The sequence below is a fragment of the Lathyrus oleraceus genome, chromosome 1 (genome assembly GCF_024323335.1).
Source record: "Lathyrus oleraceus cultivar Zhongwan6 chromosome 1, CAAS_Psat_ZW6_1.0, whole genome shotgun sequence".
Taxonomy (NCBI): domain Eukaryota; kingdom Viridiplantae; phylum Streptophyta; class Magnoliopsida; order Fabales; family Fabaceae; genus Lathyrus; species Lathyrus oleraceus.
The window spans coordinates 170,979,327-171,000,928 of NC_066579.1; the positions used below are offsets into that span (position 1 = coordinate 170,979,327).

The 21,602-nt window shown below is 35.7% G+C and overlaps 1 protein-coding gene across 1 annotated transcript; it reads left to right on the forward strand.

Annotated features, from left to right (window-relative positions):
- The first annotated feature begins 7,626 nt into the window (after positions 1–7,626).
- Positions 7,627–9,760, forward strand: LOC127125343 (protein PNS1). Its single transcript, XM_051054208.1, has 3 exons — positions 7,627–7,954; positions 8,284–9,432; positions 9,514–9,760. The coding sequence occupies exons 1-3, from the start codon at positions 7,910–7,912 to the stop codon at positions 9,646–9,648; spliced, it is 1,329 nt and encodes a 442-aa protein (XP_050910165.1). The 5' UTR covers positions 7,627–7,909; the 3' UTR covers positions 9,649–9,760.
- The last annotated feature ends 11,842 nt before the right edge of the window (positions 9,761–21,602 follow it).

Genomic DNA, 21,602 nt, shown 5'->3' on the forward strand with positions numbered 1-21,602 from the left:
ATAGACTACTACAACGTGTTTCAGACACATGTTGTAGTTCATCCCTTTAACTAACCACATAGACCAAAAACATTTGAAAAATATTATTTACAGTTAGTTGTAATATAAAGTGCTTCTTGGGAGATTGGATTCATGGGGCCAGTTCACACATGCATGCTCATGAACCCAATGCAATACCATCACAAACTTAGCTCTAAGTTAATATGCAATGAAATTTTATCTGTCATTAGCGACAATTCATCGTTAAAAGTGAGTACAATAATCTCACATATTGTAACACAATACAATTATACTCCATCATACATGAAGACTTGGATAGCTAGGACAAAAGCGGTTGAAAAAGTGTATGGCAATTGGGAGGAGTCTTATAAACAACTTCCAAAATACTTGGTGGCTCTTAGACAATATGCTCCAGGGACTATTGTCAAGTTGGAAACGTTGTCGGTGTATACCACAAACGGGATTTGTGTTATTGAAAATGGAATATTCCACCGTCTCTTCTGGGCGTATCATGAAGGAGAATTGCGGTCCAAAACGCAGCGGAAATTAAAATTTTCTCCTTTAGAGATCCTTACGAATGGTCATGATCAGTGATAGAATATTTACCTCTTGTGATGACTGAAACCTTTGGTGCATATCTCTTGTGACAATCAAAACCTTTGATGCAGATCCACGGAGCGATCACGAACGTTGAACGATGACAACGTCTCTACTCAGTCCACACGAACGGGTTCCTTCAATCTCAGTGCTAGCTGGTACGAATGAAGGCTTTGAGTGAGAGGGAGAGAGAGTGAAAACGAAAAGAATGCAACCGCAACATATGCTTCTGCACAAGGGTTCTATTTATAGAACCACTTGTGTGGGCTTCAAGCTAAAAGGCCCACTTAAGTGTATTTTGGCCCATATCTTATAATATGCCAAAATTCACTTAAGCCCATGGTACCTTACCATATTTCGTATTCTACTCAAGTACACCGTACCTTACGATGTTCTATAATTCACTTAAGGGCACCGTACCTTATGGTATTCCTTAGTTACTCTATCTCTCATCAGTCCGTCCTTTGTGTGTGACCTTGTAGGTTTTCGTGACGTTGGCAATTATATTAAATCACGCATTTAACATAATAAACAGTGAGCGGTATCTAGCAACACATCACTGCTACCCAAGACACGAAAATGTCATGTGATCTGACAAAACCTTCTGTGATAATACTTATGTGTATAATTACCCTTTTGCCCTTATGTCTATATTGAACACAAGGCATAAACCGTGTCATCCTTGTCCAGTTCAATATTGGGCCCATAGACATTTATCCTGTTATGCAGGATGGGCAAATTCCATCTAGGTCACTCATGTCCCTCAGCATGCTTCGTGGAGTACCCATCAACTGTCTTTATGGTTATCCAGTTACGGACAACGTTTGATCAGCAATAAAGCACTCGACTCTACATCTAGGATCCATAGTGGTTTCAGGTCGAAGAGTGGAATACACCATTATCACCATGAGAATAACTTATGACACTTTGCATAACTTTCTATATAGTATTCTCATAGCGGGTCAATCCGGTATAAATATTACTCATAATATTCATACCTATGTTTAAGACTTGAGAACTCTTTATCCATGATCCATGAGATGTGATCATCAGTCTACAAACATAATAGTCTTAATGCTTTAATGTTATCCCACTTCACACTAAAGCTCGACTACGGATACTTTAAGAATAGTGTCCTTATGTTTAATGTGATCTCATGATTAAGTCATACTTGATACATTAAACAGACTAGCTATTCTAGGGACTTTATTAAACAAACGTAATAAAGAAAAAGCCTTTTATAATTAATAAATAATTCGATACAAGTACCAAAAGTATTGGCCTCTAGGGCTTACACCAACAATCTCCCACTAGCACTAGAGCCAATCAGGCATACCCCTTATGCCCATTGATCTAGTATGGCCATCATGCTTCTGCTGCGCAAGAGGCTTTGTCAGTGGGTCAGCTATATTGTCAAGTGTAGGTACTTTACATATTTTCACATCTCCTCTATCTATTATCTCTCGAATGAGATGATAACGCCTAAGTATGTGTTTGGATCGTTGGTGAGATCTAGGCTCCTTGGCTTGTGCGATAGCACCATTGTTATCATAATAGAGACCAATGGGATCCACAATGCTAGGGACTATGCCAAGTTCACTAATGAACCTTTTTGATCCAAACAGCTTCCTTTTCTGCATTTGAGGCAGCAATATACTCAACCTCGGTTGTAGAATCAGCAACTGTATCTTGCTTTGAACTTTTCAAGCTCACAGCGCCACCATTTCAGCAAAACACATAACCATTGGAATCATTCATATTAAAGCGTCTCAGCACCTTGTCTATGTACTCTGACTTAGGCCAATCATTTTATGATCTATCTCTATAGATTCTGATTCCTAATATATAGGCTGCTTCACCTAGGTCCTTCGTAGAAAAGCATTTCCCTACCCAAGACTTTACTTGTTGCAGGGTAGGGATATCGTTTCCAATAAGTAATATGTCATCTACATATAATACCAGGAATACGATCATGCTCCCACTAACCTTCTTGTAGACACAAGGCTCATCTTCGTTCTTGATGAATCCATATTGTTTTACTGTTTCATCAAAACGAAGATTCCATGAGTAATACATCACCTTGATCAGATATCCATATATCTCAGGTAGGTGACGTATCCTGCCTGACCTACGCTGGTCTTGTTCTACTTGAGCAGGTTGCTCTTACACAACTTCTTGTGTTTCCTGCTCTAATTCCTCCATAGGTGTATCTATGCTTTGTGATTCTTGAATTTCTTCAAGCTCTACTTTCCTCCCACTGGTTCCTTTGGAATTAAAATCCTTTTCTAGGAAAACTCCAGTTCGAGCGACAAACACTTTGTCCTCAGAAGGATTGTAGAAGTAATACCCTCATGTTTCTTTAGGATACCCCACAAATAAGCATTTGTCATATTTGGGCTCAAGCTTAGTTGAAACTTGTCATTTCACATAAACTTCGCAACCCCAAATATTCATGTAAGACATATGTGGTTTCTTACCACTCCATATCTCATATGGTGTCTTCTCAACCTTTTTGGATGGAACACGGTTAAGTGTGTAAGCTGCTGTTAATAGTGCATGTCCGCAAATGGAGTTTGGAAGATCGGTGTGACTCATCATGGATCGGACCATGTCTAACAGGGTTCGATTTCTTCTCTCAGATACACCATTCCATTGAGGTGTTCCAGGAGGAGTAAGCTGGGATAGGATCCCACACTCTTTCAGATGGTCATCAAACTCTAGGCTTAAATACTCACCACCTCGATCTGATCGAAGAGTTTTAATATTCTTACCTAGTTGGTTTTAACTCGTTAGGTTTCACCCTTTTAGTATTAATGTTATTAATAGGCATTTCGAGATCAAGGACATATAGTCCATTTCTCATTTGTGCAGTAGCATAGAATATATCATTCAAATAAATTGAGCAACAATTGTTCTTTATTATAAATGAAAAACCAAACTTGTCCAAACAAGAAATGAAAATAATATTCCTGTTAATTGCAGGTACATAATAAAGTTCTCTAACTGAATTATTAAACCACTAGGTAAAGTCAATACATAAGATCCTACGACTAAAGTAGCAACCTTTGCTCCATTGCCAACTCGTAGGTCAACTTCACCTTTTGCCAAATCTCTACTCCTTTTCAGCCCCTGCATATTTGTACAAATGTGAGAACCACATCCAGTATCTAATACCCATGATGCAGAAGTAGATAAATTTATTTAATAACAAAAATACCTGAAGTTGAAGTCTCTACTCCATTCTTCTTATCTTCCAGGTACTTTGGGCAGTTTCTCTTCCAGTGTCCGGTCTTACCGCAATGGAAGCAGGTGCCTGCCTTTGCTATGCCTCCACTAGGCTTCAAAGCAGCAACAGTGGGTCTGGGTTTGGCAACTTCCTTGCCTTTCCCTTTATCACCCTGCTTGGTGGGCCTTTTGTTCTGTCTCTTTCCATTTCCGATCATCAGAATGGACTTCCCTTTTGACTTCAGATTCTGCTCAGCTGTTCTTAACATGCCTAGCAGTCCAGGAAGAGATTTATCCATATCATTCATATTGAAATTTAGGACAAATTGACTGAATCTATCTGGCAACGATTGCAAGATCAAATCAGTCGCAAGTTCCTTTCCGAGGGGAAAACCCAACCTTTCAAGGTTTTCCACATACCCAATCATCTTGAGCACATGGGGACTTACAGGGGCTCCCTCAGCTAACTTGCTTTGAAAAAGGGCTTTTGAAACTTCAAACCTCTCATGCCTTGCTTGCTCTTGATAGAGCAACTTCAGGTGTTCGATCATATCGAATGCTGACATGTTCTCATGTTGCTTTTGCAATTCTGAGTTCATGGTAGCTAGCATGAGACAAGCAGTTTCATTGGCATCATCGACATGCTTCTTATAAGCATCTCTTTCTGCCTTAGGTGCAGAACTAGGAGGTTCCTCTTCAGGAACAGGAGTCTCCAAGACATACAGCTTTTTATCATGTTTGAGGACAATCCTCAGGTTTCGGTGCCAATCTAGGAAATTTGTCCCAGACAATTTTTCCTTGTCAAGGATTGATCGCAAGATGTTGTTAGAGGTGTTTGTTGTCATGGTAATCTACATAAGAATTAATGAAAATATAAGTATCATTGACATATTTAATTAGGTCTTTAATTAAATATGCTCCCACTATTTTACTCAAAACAAATGACCCTCATCATTTGATTCGGAAAATCCCGTTGGAAGATTTTCTAGTGGGTCGAGATCCATATTTCTCTTCGTTCTAAGTCCGCGTAGGCGGATTACACAAAACTAGGTTATTTAGGTAGGAACTCCTTCCAGTTGTATCTCATACAACTCTCGAAAATTTCAGTTGGGTGAATAACTCCTTATTCCAATCCATCATATGGATTATTCCCAACTCTTGCTTCTAAACATATATAATAAAATTATAATTAAGTTTGACTCATCGTTTTAGCAGTTGGATATTACAATTATCCCATCGCACCTTAACTAATACAAAACATGCACCTCGCGTAGGCGAAACCTACATATTCGATACCAGTCTTGATGAGTGCTAAAACTTGGAAAGCAAACATATAATATTATTATAATTTGTTTAGTTAAGTTTTACCCATTGTCTTAGCAGTTGGATATTACAATTATCCCATCGCACCTTACTGATATAGAACATGCACCTCGCGTAGGCGAAACCTACATTATCCGATACTAGTCTTGATGAGTGCTAAGACTTGGAAAGCATAAACTTAATATTTTAGTTTGAGGGAATTGCAATTGTTCTGATCTTACCGGCTTATTTATCATATAAATTGTCTCTCACATGCATCAACATATATTCACATGCATCAACATACATACACATGCATCAACATACATAATGAAACAGTTATGGCCCCTAGTGCAATTGTTCTCCCAAGCCAATGAGAGAACCTAAGTTAACCTAATAACGATCTAAGCTTCTCCAAGCAAGATCTTCAAGGTTGTCCTCCTTTGATATTGAATTCTTCTCTAAGTTTCTCCAAGCAAGATCTTCAAGGTTGTCCTCCTTTGATATTGAATTCCTCTCTTTCTTCATAACATTGTCTTCTTTTCTTTCTTCATTACATTACAGAAGAAACTCGTTTTACATACGAGGGATTGAGATGAGAAAATAAGTTACATTGAGAGATTAAAAGGAGAGGCACGACACGCAGGTCGTATTTAAAAACCCAAAACAAAATAAAGGACAACTAAGGCCATAACTGATCACCACAAGGCAATAATAACAAACACATTATTATTATTATTAATTTTAATTCCTTTAATTAATTAAAACCAAATTAAATTTCGGCGACCGATTTTGGTGCGACTGCGGAAAGTTCTAAGCCTTTCGTATGCCCTGTTCCCATGTCATTGCGGCATGTTCAAAGGTTCGAAGGGATCCATCCTACTTACTATCTGACGTTTACAAAGTCATAAGCATATCCAATGTTTACAAAATTAGCTTTTCAGTTGTTGCAAAAGAAGATTATTGGCCTGAATATCAAGGGGACATTCTCTGGAACAATGAAGTTATGCGAAGAAAGAAAAAGGGTTGTCCAAACAACATCCGTATTCGAACCGAAATGGATACGGCGAACAAAATGGTTCGATTATGTAGTTCATGTCGCCATCCCGGTCACAACCGTACTAATTGTCCCAATGTTGGAATAAGTACAACAAGATAATTTTACATGTACCTCTTTTGCTTTATATTAAAAACAATATTTATTTCATATGATAACTTTGTGAGAAATACCATCACAAACAAATATAACACATTCAACACACAAGCAAAACATAAACAACAACACAACAGACTACACCAAATAAAATACCATTACTATAACTAAGCGATTACAACCATCAAAACAATTTTGAACATATTATACATCATCCTGTGAACGTCTCTGTCAGTCTTAATATCCACCCATACAAGGACATCTCCATTTTGGTTGAACGTGGACTCAAGCCATTGAATTCTTCTAATCCTTTCATCATCTGCAATTTCTCCATCTAACCAACGATTCAACATTCGATTAAGACGTTCAAACGATTCTATATTCCAAAGTAGAATCTTTATCGGAGGCTACATTGCTGAAAAGATTAAATCGACATTTCTCTTATGAATGTATTCAGACATGGTTAAAGAACAAAAAATTGAAGAAGACTAAAGTAGAATGAAAGAAAATGGAATTTAAGGGTAAGAAGTTGTCTGCAAAAATATGGGAGATGCGCATGTCATTTATAGATGAACCATGGAATGCATGCGTCACACACACATGACAAGCACACACACATGCATGGGCGTATACACTAAACTACACATTCATGCGCCAAAAAGCATGACACCTAAGTGCAATGGCATTGGGAGCATGCGTCAACTTCAATGGCACATCCTTTGGATCTTAATTGGATGCGCCAATTCTTTAAAAAGATAATTATTTTAATATATTTTTTGAAATTTTGGATTATTTTAATATTTTAATTAAAAATATATTATTTAAAAAAAAAATGGTAACATGACATACAATTGAATAATTGAATAATTAACACATATTAAATTGCAAAATAGAAACTTTCAACTTCATAAGTATTTCATTTCATGATTTATTTAATTATATGTAAATAGTTAATAAATCTGGTTAACTAAGTGGTCCTTATACTTTTTTTTATCCTTAAAATGAAGGGTGTACATTTGACTCATATAGTAAGCAGACAGTGTTCGAGTTGTTCACCAACTAACCTCCCTCGGTATCCCATTTGGACAATTAGCTCATTACTTAGGCCTTTTATTCAACGTTGTTCACCAATCACCAATATCAATCTATCATCTAATATATATATATATATATATATATATATATATATATATATATATATATATATATATATATATATATATATATATATATAATCATACATAGAAAAAGTTTTTAAAATATCCATCACGGCTCAAACTAATCAATTAATGGATAAGAACTAAAAAAAGAATCATTCACTTTATTTCACTTTAAAGCTTCAACGTTTTCCCCGGGAAATTACTTCTTCATATCACGTGAACTGCAAGAACTTCTTCCACATCACCTTCTCACATTAAAGAAAAAAACTATATATTATATAAATCAGTACATATATACATATATAGTAAGTAGCTTGGACTATAGAAGAAAAAAGGAAACTGTGAAGGCAGAGAACTGATTTTGAACTATTTGACAAGAAGTTACATAAAATTTGTGAGAAGTTTCTGAGAAATTTTCATCATTCAACAACTTCAATACTGCTCATGGAATTAGCAACAAAATAGAGCAAACATGGCTAGCTTCAAGAACTTCAATGTCATCACAAACTCCACCAAGGTTTTCTATCTCTTTCTTTCTCTTACCTTTTCTTTCTTTTTATTCAGTTTTCAATCATATCTTTTTCTTTGCATCTTTGTTTATGTGTCAAGAATAGAAAAACACAACATGTGATCGAGTTTTCCGACAATGATCGTTCGATCAAGATCAGATTGTTTAAATTTATGTTTGATATTTTAAATAAATAAATAAAAGTTAAAATATGTATTTTATCAAATCATCTGATCTTGATTAAACGGTCATTAATGATGTGAATATGTGAATTTAATGACTACACTGAGTTCAAATTTGAAAAAATTGTCATGTAAAATTAGTGTTTTCTTATGCAGGCACAAGATTCAACCTTTCTAAACCAAACACTAAGAGGAAACATTATGAGGAAAATCTTCAAGATTATTTTCTATCTCCACTTGCTTGTAATTTCACTTTTGATCATTTCCCTCACAATCTATAACCTTATCTCCACCTCTCAAAATCCTAATTTCCACCCAATGAAATGGTACCCTCCACTCTTAACCTCAACATTATGTGCTGGAGTTTTTGGTTTCACATGGCAATGGATCACTCTCAAGAACCCTAAAATTGCCATCAAAGCAACATTTTGGCTTAGCCCTTTTCTTACATGTGCAATGGCCGTCATGTTGGTCTACATCGAAACTCCGATAAGTCTTACATTTGGTGTCATTGCTTTGATTTCTTCATTGATTCAATCTCTCTATGGTTGTTGGATCAATCATAGACTTGAATATGCCGACAAAATTTTATCAACTTCAATAGTTGATTTTCCCATCAAAACCATGAGAATAGCATTTTCATCAATCCTAATAGGAATTTTCTATTGCTTTTTTCTCATGTTTGGAATAGGAGGAGCAAGAGCAATTGAAAACAAAAAAAAGGTAACATCATTGTTCATTTTGTTGATTCTATTGAGCCTAGGATGGACTATGCAATTTCTCAAGAATGTGATTCATGTAACAATTTCTAGGGTTAAGTATATGAACTTAGGTGGTGGTGAAGAAATCATGGACACAAATGTTGCATTTCATGACACATTAAAGTACTTAATTGGAAGTGTTACAATAGGTTCAATTTTGGTTCCATTTATCTCAACCTTTAGGGGTTTTGCTAGGTCAATGAGTCTCATTGGAGGAGATAGTGATGAGTTCATGTTTTCTTTTGTTAGTTGCTATATGGGAATTGCATCAATTCTTGTGAGGTGTGGAAATAGGTTTGGTTTTGTGCATGTTGGTGTTTATAATAAAGGGTTTGTGCAAAGTTCTTGTGATGTATGGGATATTTTCAATAGGGTTGGATTGGTGCAACTTGTGGATTTGGATCTTAGTGGATCATTTTGTTTCCTTAGTGGTGTGGCAGGGGGTGCAATTAGTAGTTTGGTGGGTGGGATTTGGAGTATTGTGGTGTATAAGAAATATGCAACTGAAGTGTCTATTTATGGGTTCTTAATTGGATACTTTATGGTAAGAACTAAGAAACTAATTAATTATTTTTTAAAATTATTTTAGGATTGAAAGTATATTTAGTTATTTATATTTTTGCAGGTTAGATTGGGATTGGCATGGGTACAAGCATGTGTTTGTGCTTACTATGTTGCTTATGCAGAGAATCCACAAAGTACTCATTTTGACTCAACTATACCAATGCGTTTGGAACAGCTTCATAGATCTCAAGTTTAGAAATATTTGAAGAAATGAATTTGAAACATGTATATTACTTAGGATAATTTGATAGAAATAACAATTTGAGTAACTTATTTAGAATTTGAATATTAATTCGTCTTGTTAATCACGGTATATGTTGTATATAGATTAAAATTAATCTAATTTAATCTATATTTTTTTGTGGGTTGTGATCTTAGAAAACCCAACAACTTGTGGTTTAAAAATTCCGATGTGTTTGTCGTATGGTTTGAAAAATGTATATTACCTTGATAAAAATAACAATTTGAATAGCTTATTTAGAATTTGAATATTAATTCGCCATTTTAATCGGTATATGTTGTATATAAATTAAAATTAATCTAGTGGGTTATGATCTTAGAAAGCAACAACATGTGGTCTGAAAAAACCCGTTGCATATTAAGAGTGTTCGTGGTACGGTTTGGATCGATTTTAAAAGAAAACTGACCTGAATCAAAGATGAAATTTTTTGCTGTTTGATTTGGTTTTGGATTATTAGTTAAAAAGACATGATCCGATTAAATTTCATACAATTTAATTTGGATCAATTTTTGAACGCCTAAATCACAAATTATAATTTTTTTAATAATATTAAAATTATATAAATACTATGAAATAATAGGTTTGAAATAATATATAATATATCAAAAATTAAAATTACAAAATGATTGATTATGTTTTAAACATAAAATATTATAAATAAGTATATAAACTAAAATAATAAATATGTATTGAAAAAAATTAAGTACCAATGAATAATAATTTAACGTAATATCTCATACTAATTGTTTAGACTGAGAATCAAAATTGATTGAAAAATGGAGGTTGTGGCTTTGACGTTGAAACTAAGGTTCTGGTACGGTGAGAATGAGGCTGATCTACAAGGTTAACACTCTAACGTTCAAGTTAGTATGAGAGTAAGATGAATGAATGAAGTTTGAATTTGAATTGTATCTGTAAAATGACGTGTTTCCTCTTTATATAGTAGAGTGTTTATAACAACTTACTGACCTTCAGACGTATGAGGCAAAAGGTCATTGGATGGATACTGGATCCAGATCGCCTGTGCTCTAACCTATGACATTACTCCTGCTTCGCGAGTGACTTGGTGGAATGACGCATTCTCTGGGTCATGGTTGCTAGGCCTTTTGACCATCCCGGAATAGTTTCCCCCCAATCCCTTACCCCTACTATGTAGGTGAGGGCTTTGTTGTGTTTGTCTGTTTTGTCTATCGTAGCCCGACTTGAGTGGAAAGCCACAATATGTCGTTGTTTTATTGGGAACTCGCTCCTTAAATGTGTCTCATGCTTTAGATGTCTTTTAGTATACTCGATCATATTGTCCTTTGGAAACTAAAGTACTCCAGTGTTTTTATGAGACGATTTAGATCGTCGATAATGTATATCATCTTCCTTTTGGTAAGACATCGTGTGATCTTTGTGAAATTAGTTATATAATTTCTTAGGGTGTTACCTTTTCTCTTTCTCCATATGTATTTCCATAACATATTATTTTCTCAATAAATGGAAGTGGTGCCCACCATGAGTTAAAAATCGAAAGAGGATACTTCTGCCTATAGGGTTGACCCTGTAATTTTGGAAATTGTTTATACCTTTTCTCGCAAAGGGAGCCTTAAAAGGGATTTCCTTGACATGGATCCTTCTTTAGACGCAGGGTCATGGCTTAATTACATTGGTATAGATTACTCGTTATTTCAAAGCATTTTCCAATGGCATGAAGAATTTCAAAGATCAAATTTTTTGTGACCCGCCTCAACAAAGATGCTCATCCAAAGGTATCTTCCATAGGAACCGAAATAAAGAGTCAGTGTACGGGGTTGTTTTGAAAGTTTTGGAACCAATGCCACTTTCTACTAGAGAATGAGTTGTATGTCTACAAGGAGAGTGACATGTCGCATAAGGAGCTTTACCTGAAAAAGCAGTTAGTCACATTTTTCAAAGAGTTAGGTTATGTTGGGGGATTTTCCCTTGGAATGAAGCCTCAAATAAACGCTTGAAACGACTTATTGAGAACCGCCTGTTGACGGAAGCCCATATGAAGAAAGAGAGGAAGGTCATCTTCAGTAAGCTCCTAGTATCTCTATCATCTACCATCATTTTTTTATTATTTGCAATGCCCTTGATGTTTTAATATTTTTTATATGTAGATATAATGAAGAGAGAGGAAATAATTCCCCTAATGAATAGGGGAGTTCGAGTTATCCCGGTTATTAATGGTTCTTCAAATGCTTCACCGACTAATGTTCATGATATGGCTAGAATGGAGAAGACTTTTCCTTGGCCCTCTCATCTAGACTCTCGAGGGGGGGGGGGGGGGGGGGGCACCTCAGGGTCTGCCCTTGATGTTGGTATTCTTGAAGATTCATGAAGGGCGTCACATACACCAGGTCCTTCGGCTCCTGTCTTCTTAGCTCGACCAGAACCTCACACTCCAAAAGGGTATTAGGTATCTACTTTAAAAGAGGGTTGTTATTACCTTTCCAATATGATCGATGAAGCTCTTGAGGAAGAGTTTTCGAATAAGGTTTATTACACTCGTCGAGCTTCTTCCCTCATGGCCATTGGTAGGGACAATTGTTGGGATGTTTTTTTATCTGATTAGCATCGTAAGGAGAGACGACTAGTAGAGGACAATGTCTGTAATTTGACGCTTCATCAAGATACGTACCTACAAGAAATACAAAAGGTTTGTGTTTCTCTTACCAAGATAGGTGATGCCTTGAGAGTTGTCAGTCTCCAGACTTATTAATTGATCAGGTAAAACTCTTAGTGAGGGAAGTAGCAAAGAAGGACAAATTTATGGCCTCTACTTAGATCACTTTATCTTATACGAAGGTCTCTTTGGACCTTGAAAACTTACACTTGAGAATGTCTCTTTGGACCAAAAACTATAGGAAGTGTCTAACACGACTCTCGCAACAGTTTCTGGGTTTTTTTAGAATGCTTTATTGCAAGTAGATCACTTTTACTCTTCTTTGCGTATTTTGAGGGAGCAAGTATGACTAGAACAAATAATTAGAGTTGGAAAAGTGGTTTCGCTCAATAATTAGCTATGCCCTTTGTTGTTCCTATTGGATTGGCCATTTGGATTGGCTGCATTTTAGAAAAACAACAACTTGGAGAAGTGCCCAAGTGTTCAAGTTTTTTCTAGCTTGCTAAAGCTGTATGAAGTTGCAGAAAGGACACATGTTGGACATGATCCTAGAGCATGTTGGTACAACATATGGTCCTTGTGAAATAAATATCAGAATGCTGCATTTTGGAGTATGTTTTGCATAAGATTTGTTAAAGATTTTATTGTTATTAATGTAACAATATGATCAGGTGATTTGTTTGACAACTGGATGAAGTTTAATTCGAATTTAAATGAAGATTTAAATTTAAATTTAAATCAAACAAATCATATCTTGTTGGATATATTCATGGAGAAAATAAAATGTCCAACAAATTCACCTTTAATTTTGGACGAGTTCAAAGATATTATCCAAGGAGAAAATCACAAAGTTACTTTTCTATATAAGGAGCTCAAACCTACATTGAAAAACAAGCGCTCCCATTTAAGATCTCAGAGTGTTAGGTTTTCTGTCGTGTATCCATGTTAATTCCCTAATAGGATTAATGTATGATTTTTATGTATACCTATATATTTCAGTAACTTGGCATAGAAGATTAGTCCAGTTGAGTTTTAATAAACATTGTTTATGTACACCTCTATGTTTTAGTAACTTGGCATAAAAGGTTTGTCTAGTTGAGTTTTAATTCGTTCATCTTATGAAGATTAAAGTTGATCACTAGTATTTAGTGATTGTTTTCCCCTATCACTAGGATTGTGGCAAAGAAGAAAGTGAGTTGGTTCTCATATTTAGGGGGGCTCTAAATAGAAAGTCATTGGATATGATTAGGAAGGGGCATTGGACAACATAGAGATTGTTGTTGCTTGTAAGTCTAAATGTACTAAACTACTAATAGTGAATTTCCTTTCTTAGGTTCTAGACTCATCCCCTAGACATAGGCGTAATTTCACCTAATTGGGTAAACAATTGATTATGTTCTTTATTACTTTTCTGCTCCATCATATATTGCTTGTTAGTATAGTGGTTCTAGTGTATGTTGTCGAAGTTATTATCGAAGCATCGAGTTTGACATCTGTCCCCAGAGGAACATAATTTTAATTTGCATCAGAGAAGGCACCCTAGCCTGTTGGGTGAGCTCCGGGGAAGATAAGTTTTGCTCAAATGGAGACAATGAAAGAGGAAGAATCAGTCAACAAACCACCTGTTTTGTATGACACAAATTATAATTATTGGAATGTGATCATTATTTCTTTTCTCAAATACTTAGGAAGCAAGGCATGGAAAGTTGTGTTAAAAGGATGGAAACATCCAATAATCACCATTGAATATGGCATAACCAGTCTGAAATTAGGAGCAGATTGGATTGGTGCTAAAGATGAGGAAGATCTTGGAAACTCCAAGGTTTTGAATGTTATTTTGAATGGTGTGGACAAGAACATGTTTGGGCTGACCAACACATGTTCATAAGCTAAAAAAGTTTGGGAGATTCTCAAAACTGCTCATGAAGGAACTCCAAAGTTCGTATGTCAAGGTTGCATCTCCTTACCACCAAGTTTGAGAACCTTAGTATGAATGAAGAAGAATCTATTTATGAGTTCCATATAAGATTGCGTGATATTACCAAGATCTCTTTTGCCTTAGGTGAAAAGATGTCTGAAGAAAAGCTTGCCAGGAAAACTCTCAGATCATTCCCTAAGAGGTTTAATATGAAAGTAACTTTTATTGAAGAAACTCGTGACCTAAGTGTAAGACCCCAATTTTGTCCCTAAGATCCCTCATGGCATCATATCATATCATATCATTGCCTCAAGGATCATTATACACCTTACTTCCCCTCCTTGTGGGTGGGTCATCTTTTGAGTGTGTTTCTTGATCACCAAGCATGTTTAGCAGTTGTATATCATTGCTTTTCATTTGTTTACTAATCCAAAAGTACAAAAATATTGTCATCTAACCTTGTTACTTGCAGATGAAGCAACATTAGGTCAAGCCAGTCAAAGGCATTCATTGAGCCATAAATGGTGGCCATTCTGAAGAATTTGGGCACCATGATCATTCATCAAGAGTTCATATGAACCATGACATCATTTTGAATCATGATCTCAAGTGGTAGAGGCTTGGATTTCATCAGATCATAGCTAGGTCAGCTGAAACCCTAGAATGGTCAACACAAGTCAACTGTGCATGAAATCATGGATTTGAAGGTGTGAGATGGTTAGAGAGGTCTTATTCATGTCCATACAAGCCTCATTTGACATTTCAAAGATCAACATTGAAGGATTTGAGGTCAGACAAAAAGTTTCCAAAAATAGTAGGTGACCTGTAATTTCAAACTGCCAAAAATGGAAAGGTCTTCTCCTCAACTTTACATCATCAAGCAAGCTTCAAATCAAATTTTGCCCAACATGAAAGTTGAAGATCTTGCTCTCACCTTTCCAAAAAGTCCAAGAACATCCATTTCTCATGTGTGGTTGGTAAGTTATGATCAAATCATTATCCATGAATTTTGAACTTCAACAAGGCATAACTTTTGCACCAAAAGGCCAATTCATGTGGTTCTTTTTGGAGCAATTCACTCTTGATCCCTACTATCATAATCATGCATCACATTTCATTAAAACTCATCACAAAAAAAGTGCATTTTTCACTTGAATCAATTTGAATTTTTGGAGGGAAAAAGTGAATTTGAAAAGTATGCATTTTTTTTATTTCAAACCAATTCTATTTGCATTCAAACAGATTTTAGAACTCATTCAAGGGGAAATTCGCACTGTTCCATTGCATGGCATTACATAAGGGTGTTTTTGGCCAATTTACATTAACATGATCATTTCACTAATCCACTTACATTTTGGCTAATGGTGATTAAGGATTTGATTAACAGGTGCTATATATTCCTAATCATAACAGAATTCATCAAGAACAACTTCATTTTTTCAGATCCAAAACTTTTCATCTCAAATTCTCTCAAATTCTCTCAACTTTTTCCATCGAATTTATTCATTTCTTTTGCTTGCTTCTTGCTCTAATCATCATCTGCAGGCATTGTTGAAGTGAATTGAAGCAAAATCTTGCATAATCCAGGCCAAATCGTGACTGTTGGAGCTTGAGCATGTTCATGGCAGTTGGAGTTTTAAGGAGAATCAAGCACTGTTGAGCTGAATTTCTTCATCCATTCATTCAATCTAAGCTTGGAGAACATCTGTTTAGACTTGGAAGAGCTTGAATCGCGCGGATCTACTTCTGTTTCTCCAGCAAGGTCAGTTTTCGATTGCTCTAATTCGTGCAATAATGATATGCATCTTGTTGATCCTTTGTTGCTGGTTGTAATGAACTTTAGATCGCGGATTTTCATTGAGCTTTGAGGTAGTTATGGTGATTTGAATGTTGATATGTGAAACTTGTTTTTGCTCGATCTGTTTGACATGAGTAGAATTAGGTTGAATCAAGACTGGATATGTGATGTATGTTGGGAGAGGATTCCATTGATATGCGTTTCATGAATTTTGGTGATGTTTTGTTCTTGATGATGATGAGCGATGATGAACGCCAAGAACCCTAGCTGTTTTTCATTTCCAGATCGCTTTTGATCCTCCTGGCCCGTGTTTGCATGCATTTTGGTGTTTCTCGCACATGTGTTGGTCCATTTGACACTATCTGATTGGGCTGCGTTTCCTTTTAATGAAACGCAGCGTTTTTGCTTGGCGACGGTTTTCAAATGTTCCACATAATTACAACTATGCCATCCGTTCCAATTAATTCATTTGTTTTCTCAATTTTTATTTCATTTTGATTGCAATCTTCAAAAAAATCATAGAAACTTCATGGCTGATCCAAATTGAATGGGATTTTTTGCATTGATCTCCATTTTTCCTCTAGTTTTTTAATAGCATGAGAGCAAAAGTTGTGCACGGCCTGTTTTTATTTTTGTCTAGTGGTTTGGTTCATATATGCTATTTGCCTATGCTTTGCCATTTTGATTGTGAAATGATGAGTTTTAATCCAATGAACATGAAAATTGACATGCATAATCTAGACTCATTCCTGGTCATTTTGGTATATAGTTTGCTATTTTTTCATTTTCTGGTTTGGGAGATATGATATGATCATTAGAGGTGTGACAATGTGTGTCACACCATTTCTTGTCCAATTTGCTGATTTTATTTACTATGCCATATAAATGCCAAATGATCTGAATTTTTGCATGATGTTACTTCTGGATGTCTAGTTTGAGTGTGATTATTTGTAGAATTTTTGGATCCATTTCCAATTTGTTTGAGATTTTCTCTTCTGGCAGGTCATGTTTGGACTTTAAATGAGTGTTCAACTTCCATGATTTGTGAAATTCTCATGCATTATCATATGGACTTGAAATTTTGTACATTGATTCTTAACATGTTGAAGTTCATTGTGGTTTTGGTTTGGTTCATTTATCTTATGTCATTTCTGTTTTAGGATTTCCTTAAGTTGATGCACCATTTGTGGCCTTGTTTGAGCTTATTTTGCCTTACCTTGACTTGTTGATTTTAATTGACATGCTTCCACTTATCCAAATGCCATGATTTTTGGTGTGTTGATCCTTTAATGTGTTCTGTTTAGGCATGATTTTTCTTGGAATTTATTGAGCCATTTTTGATTTGATTTGAATTGGTTCATTCTGTTTGCCTCTATGAGTTTCCAACTTGCCTAGTTTGACATGATTTGTTTGTGAAATGGAATTGGTGCATAGTTTGGATATGAAACCAATTGGATGATGTTCTTATTTGATAAATCTTGGTTCTTACCAATTTTCATGTTCTGTTTTGGTCCATTTCTCTTTCTTTGACCCTAGGCCTTGGCCTAAGGGTTTGCTTCTCATGTTTGAGTTTGTTTTCAGGTTAAGAAGCATATGGCTTTAAGGAGATCAATTTGCATAGCTTGTGTTGGTTTGCTTGATTGTTATGAACTAACATTGACTTATTTTGTAGGATGCTTTGGCTCATTTGAGTTGAGCTTGTGCTTTGCACAATGTAGCCTTGATTGTTTGATTGTACATTGTCTGTTGACTGTTGGTTTATCTGTTTGACTTTTGTGACTTGAGTACTGATTGAATTGGATTGATTTCAGGTACCTTAGTTGCTATAGTTCTTTGTGAACTTGCTTTTGCTTTGCTTGATAGCTTAAGCATTGAGGTATAACATCTCTTCTTCATGTAGTCTGGAAGACCTGGCTTGTTACTTAGCCAGGCACCTGTCTGAAGTCCTCCTTAAGAGGCAATGTGTGTGATTGTTTATCTTTGTCCCCAAGCAGGAAAAGTCCTTTTGATAAGGCAATTGGTAGATAGAAGAGATGTGTAGTCCATCTCCTACTATTTTGTGTGTCTTCCCTTTGCTCACATTGCATGTTGTAGCATTGTGGATCTTAACCCAAGATCTATCGAGTCATTAACTTGTGGAGAGAGTTCCAACTTTCTGAACTCCCACACCTTCTATCATTCAATGCTCTCCCTGACCAGGGATAAGAGTAATGAGGCACACCCCTCATATCCTTTCATCTGCTTCACCTTAACTCTCAATGTTAAGGTTAAGAGCACCACTTACCCCATCCCAGTTGACTTTAAAGTCTAACCCTTGCTTGAGCCTAATTGCTTGGTTATAGTGTGTGCTAAATGACTTTGTTTGATTGAGTGCTTGGTGCATCTGTACATGTTTGCTTGTTTGCCTTTGTGCATTTATCATCATTAATTGTTCATTATTGCATGATCATCATTTCATATCTGTGTGAGTTGTTTGAGTTTGCCCATTGAGGAATCAACTATAAGTCCATTCATTGGCCATTGATCCTATGATTTGGAAGGGATTGAGTGTAAGACCATTTCATTGGCCACTTATGTCCTCTTTGCTTAGTGCTTCTGTTTGTTTGTTGTATGTGAGGATGCAATTGTAAGCCCATGTTGTTGGCATTTGTATTCCTATGATCATCCTGTGGAGATTGGAATAAGTCCAGATAGATTGGCATCTGATATCCATGTTTTGTTTTGCCTTGTGAGATTGGAATAAGTCCATTTATTGGCATCCGATATCATTGTTTTGTTTTAGGAAATTGGTGTAAATCCATTTATTGGTATCCGGTATCCGCTTTTGTTTTGTGAGATTGGAGTAAGTCCATTTATTGGCATCCGGTATCGTTGTTTTATTTTAGGAGATTGGTGTAAATCCATTTATTGGTATCCGGTATCCGCCTTTGTTTGTGAGATTGGTATAAGTCCATTGATGGCATCCGGTATCACCTTGCTTTTATTTGCTTATTTGCTTTGTTGCCTTATTCCAAAGGACACACTTGAATCATCTTCTATATGATTTCAAGAGGTGAACTTCTAGGAAGTTTTACACTCCTTCATCCACATCCTTTTTGTCTCAAAACCCCTTTTCACTTGTTGATTTTAAAACTTGTAAATACATGTTGTGCAAACATTCTCATCTCTTTTCAAATTAGAAACCTGGACCCTAAGTCCTTGACTTTTCAAACTCCATTTCATAACACTTCTCTGAATTGAATTTTAATCATACTTTGACCATATTTTGTGAATACTCATAATCAATTAATTTCACCCATTCAATTGTTTTGTGCCTTTGTCCATTGTTAATATGCTTTCATACATTAGCCATAGGTTTCAATTACCATAGTGGTTGATGTAAATCTTACCTTATCCTTAGTGAGTTGATTGTAAGTCTTCCATACTTATTATAGGGTTAACCCCTCACTAGTATGTTGAAGCCGTCCTCGCATGGTGGATTGTTGATTCAGGTTGAGTTTTCTCCCATTGGTAATGAAAAGCCTTAGTGCTCTTGTTTTAAAATGAACCCACTAATATTTTGGAAATCTTTTAGCCGAACTACGGCGTTTTGATCCTTTACCTTTTCATGGAAAGGTACGTAGGCAACGGGTTCATCCGTTCAAACAGAAAAATAATAAAATTGTACATTCTTTTCTCATCATCCCATTCATGTTTGCACAATATGTCATAAACAAATAAACATTTTCATTCAACAAGTGTGAAAAGGGCTCCCTAGGAGTACCTAGGACGTTTTGGGTGCCTAACACCTTCCCATTACGTAATTTACCCCTTACCCAGACTCTCTGATCTTTTCATTAGTTTTCTATGTGTAAAACTTCTTAGGCTTTTGTTCGCTTTTTAGTCAATCCTTTGGATAAATAAAAGTGCGGTGGCGACTCGATTTCTTTGTATGCTTTGCTTTTGGTTTAATCAATAAATTATAAAGTGACGAATACACCGCTACACTAAGCAGTATAAAGGTTAATGAAATCATTTATTCCCTACAAACCTTTGAGCAGGATTTGAATTATAGATTTGAAAAGAAGAACAAAAGCATAGATTTTGTGTCCAACACTAAATAGGATGAAGGTCAAGGTGGAGAAAGCTTTTCAGAGGCTATAACCCTTGTTGAAAGAAAATTCAATAATGATTTGAAAAGGCTAGACAAAAACTGGAGGACAAATTTCCTAGATAAGAGGTCATACATTAATCCACTGAACAAGAGCAAAGATGATTTCAAAGATAATAAAGGAAAATGAGCTAAATGTTATGAATGTTTAGGGTTTGGCCATACTATAGATGAATGTCCCACTTTTCTAAAGAAACATAAAAAAGGAATTGTCAATCACTTGGTCCGAGTCTAATGATGAAACAACTAATAAAGTGATGTTTTTACTAGGAAATATGACTCTTATAGTGAGTCTATGATGAAGAGATATCAACAGAAGATCTTGTTGAAACTTATAGTGAGTTGCTCGCTGAATGGAAGAAATCTTGCTTGAGAGAAGAGAAACAAAATAAGACCATAAGTTCTCTACTCCTAGAAAAAATATAAGCTTAGTTCAACCATTACAGAACAGGAAGAAGAAGTCACATTGTTAAAATCCAAGCTTGACAACTTGACAAAATTTGTTCGTATGTTGAACAGTGGTTCTGATATGTTAGATGATATATTGGAGACTAGGGATAAGAAGACTATATGGTTTGACTATAGTTCCATGAACAAAAGGGTTGAATTCCCCCCTGAGAATAAGACTGGGTTTTAGATGTTGGACCACATGTCTCAACATCGTGCTTGACATGTGTACCCTTAACACAATGGTTACAAGAACTTTGCAAAGAGATATCACAATTGTGGTAGATATGGTTATATAAGAAGACCCTTTTGATATAAAATTTATGGATACCCTCCATATTATATTTAGCCAATATCCAAAGGAAAGAAAGGGAAGAAAACTAAAGCTAAGAAAGTGTGCAAACCTAAGGAAATTGTCAAATGTCTTTTAGCTCATGTTCCTCTTAGATTTTCTTATATAAATGATTGGTATTTCGATAGTGGATGTTCACAACATATGACTGGTGAAAGGAGCTATATTGAAGAGTTAAAGCCCTATTCTAATAGGTATTTAAAATTTGGTGATTGAACTAGAGGAAGAATCAAAGGGATGGGAAAGCCGGTGAGTCCATATTTACCATGTCTTGATGATGTGGAGCTTTTAGAAGGATTAACTGCTAACTTGATCAGCATAAGTCAATTATGTGATCAAGGTCTGGATGTTATCTATAAAAAGTCATAATGTATTGTCTCTAGAAAGGATCAAGTTGTATTAATGAAGGGCTCAATATCCAAAGACAATTATTATATGTGGATTTCTCAACCCTCATCCAAGGTTAAGAGCATAGATGAGATCATATCTGAAGATGATGTCAAGGGGTTACCAAAACTCAACATTGAATAATAATGACCACTTATGGGATTTATGAGACTCATGTAAGGAGTTTTCATTAAAGGGAAGGATAATGGTCAGACTGGAGGTCCT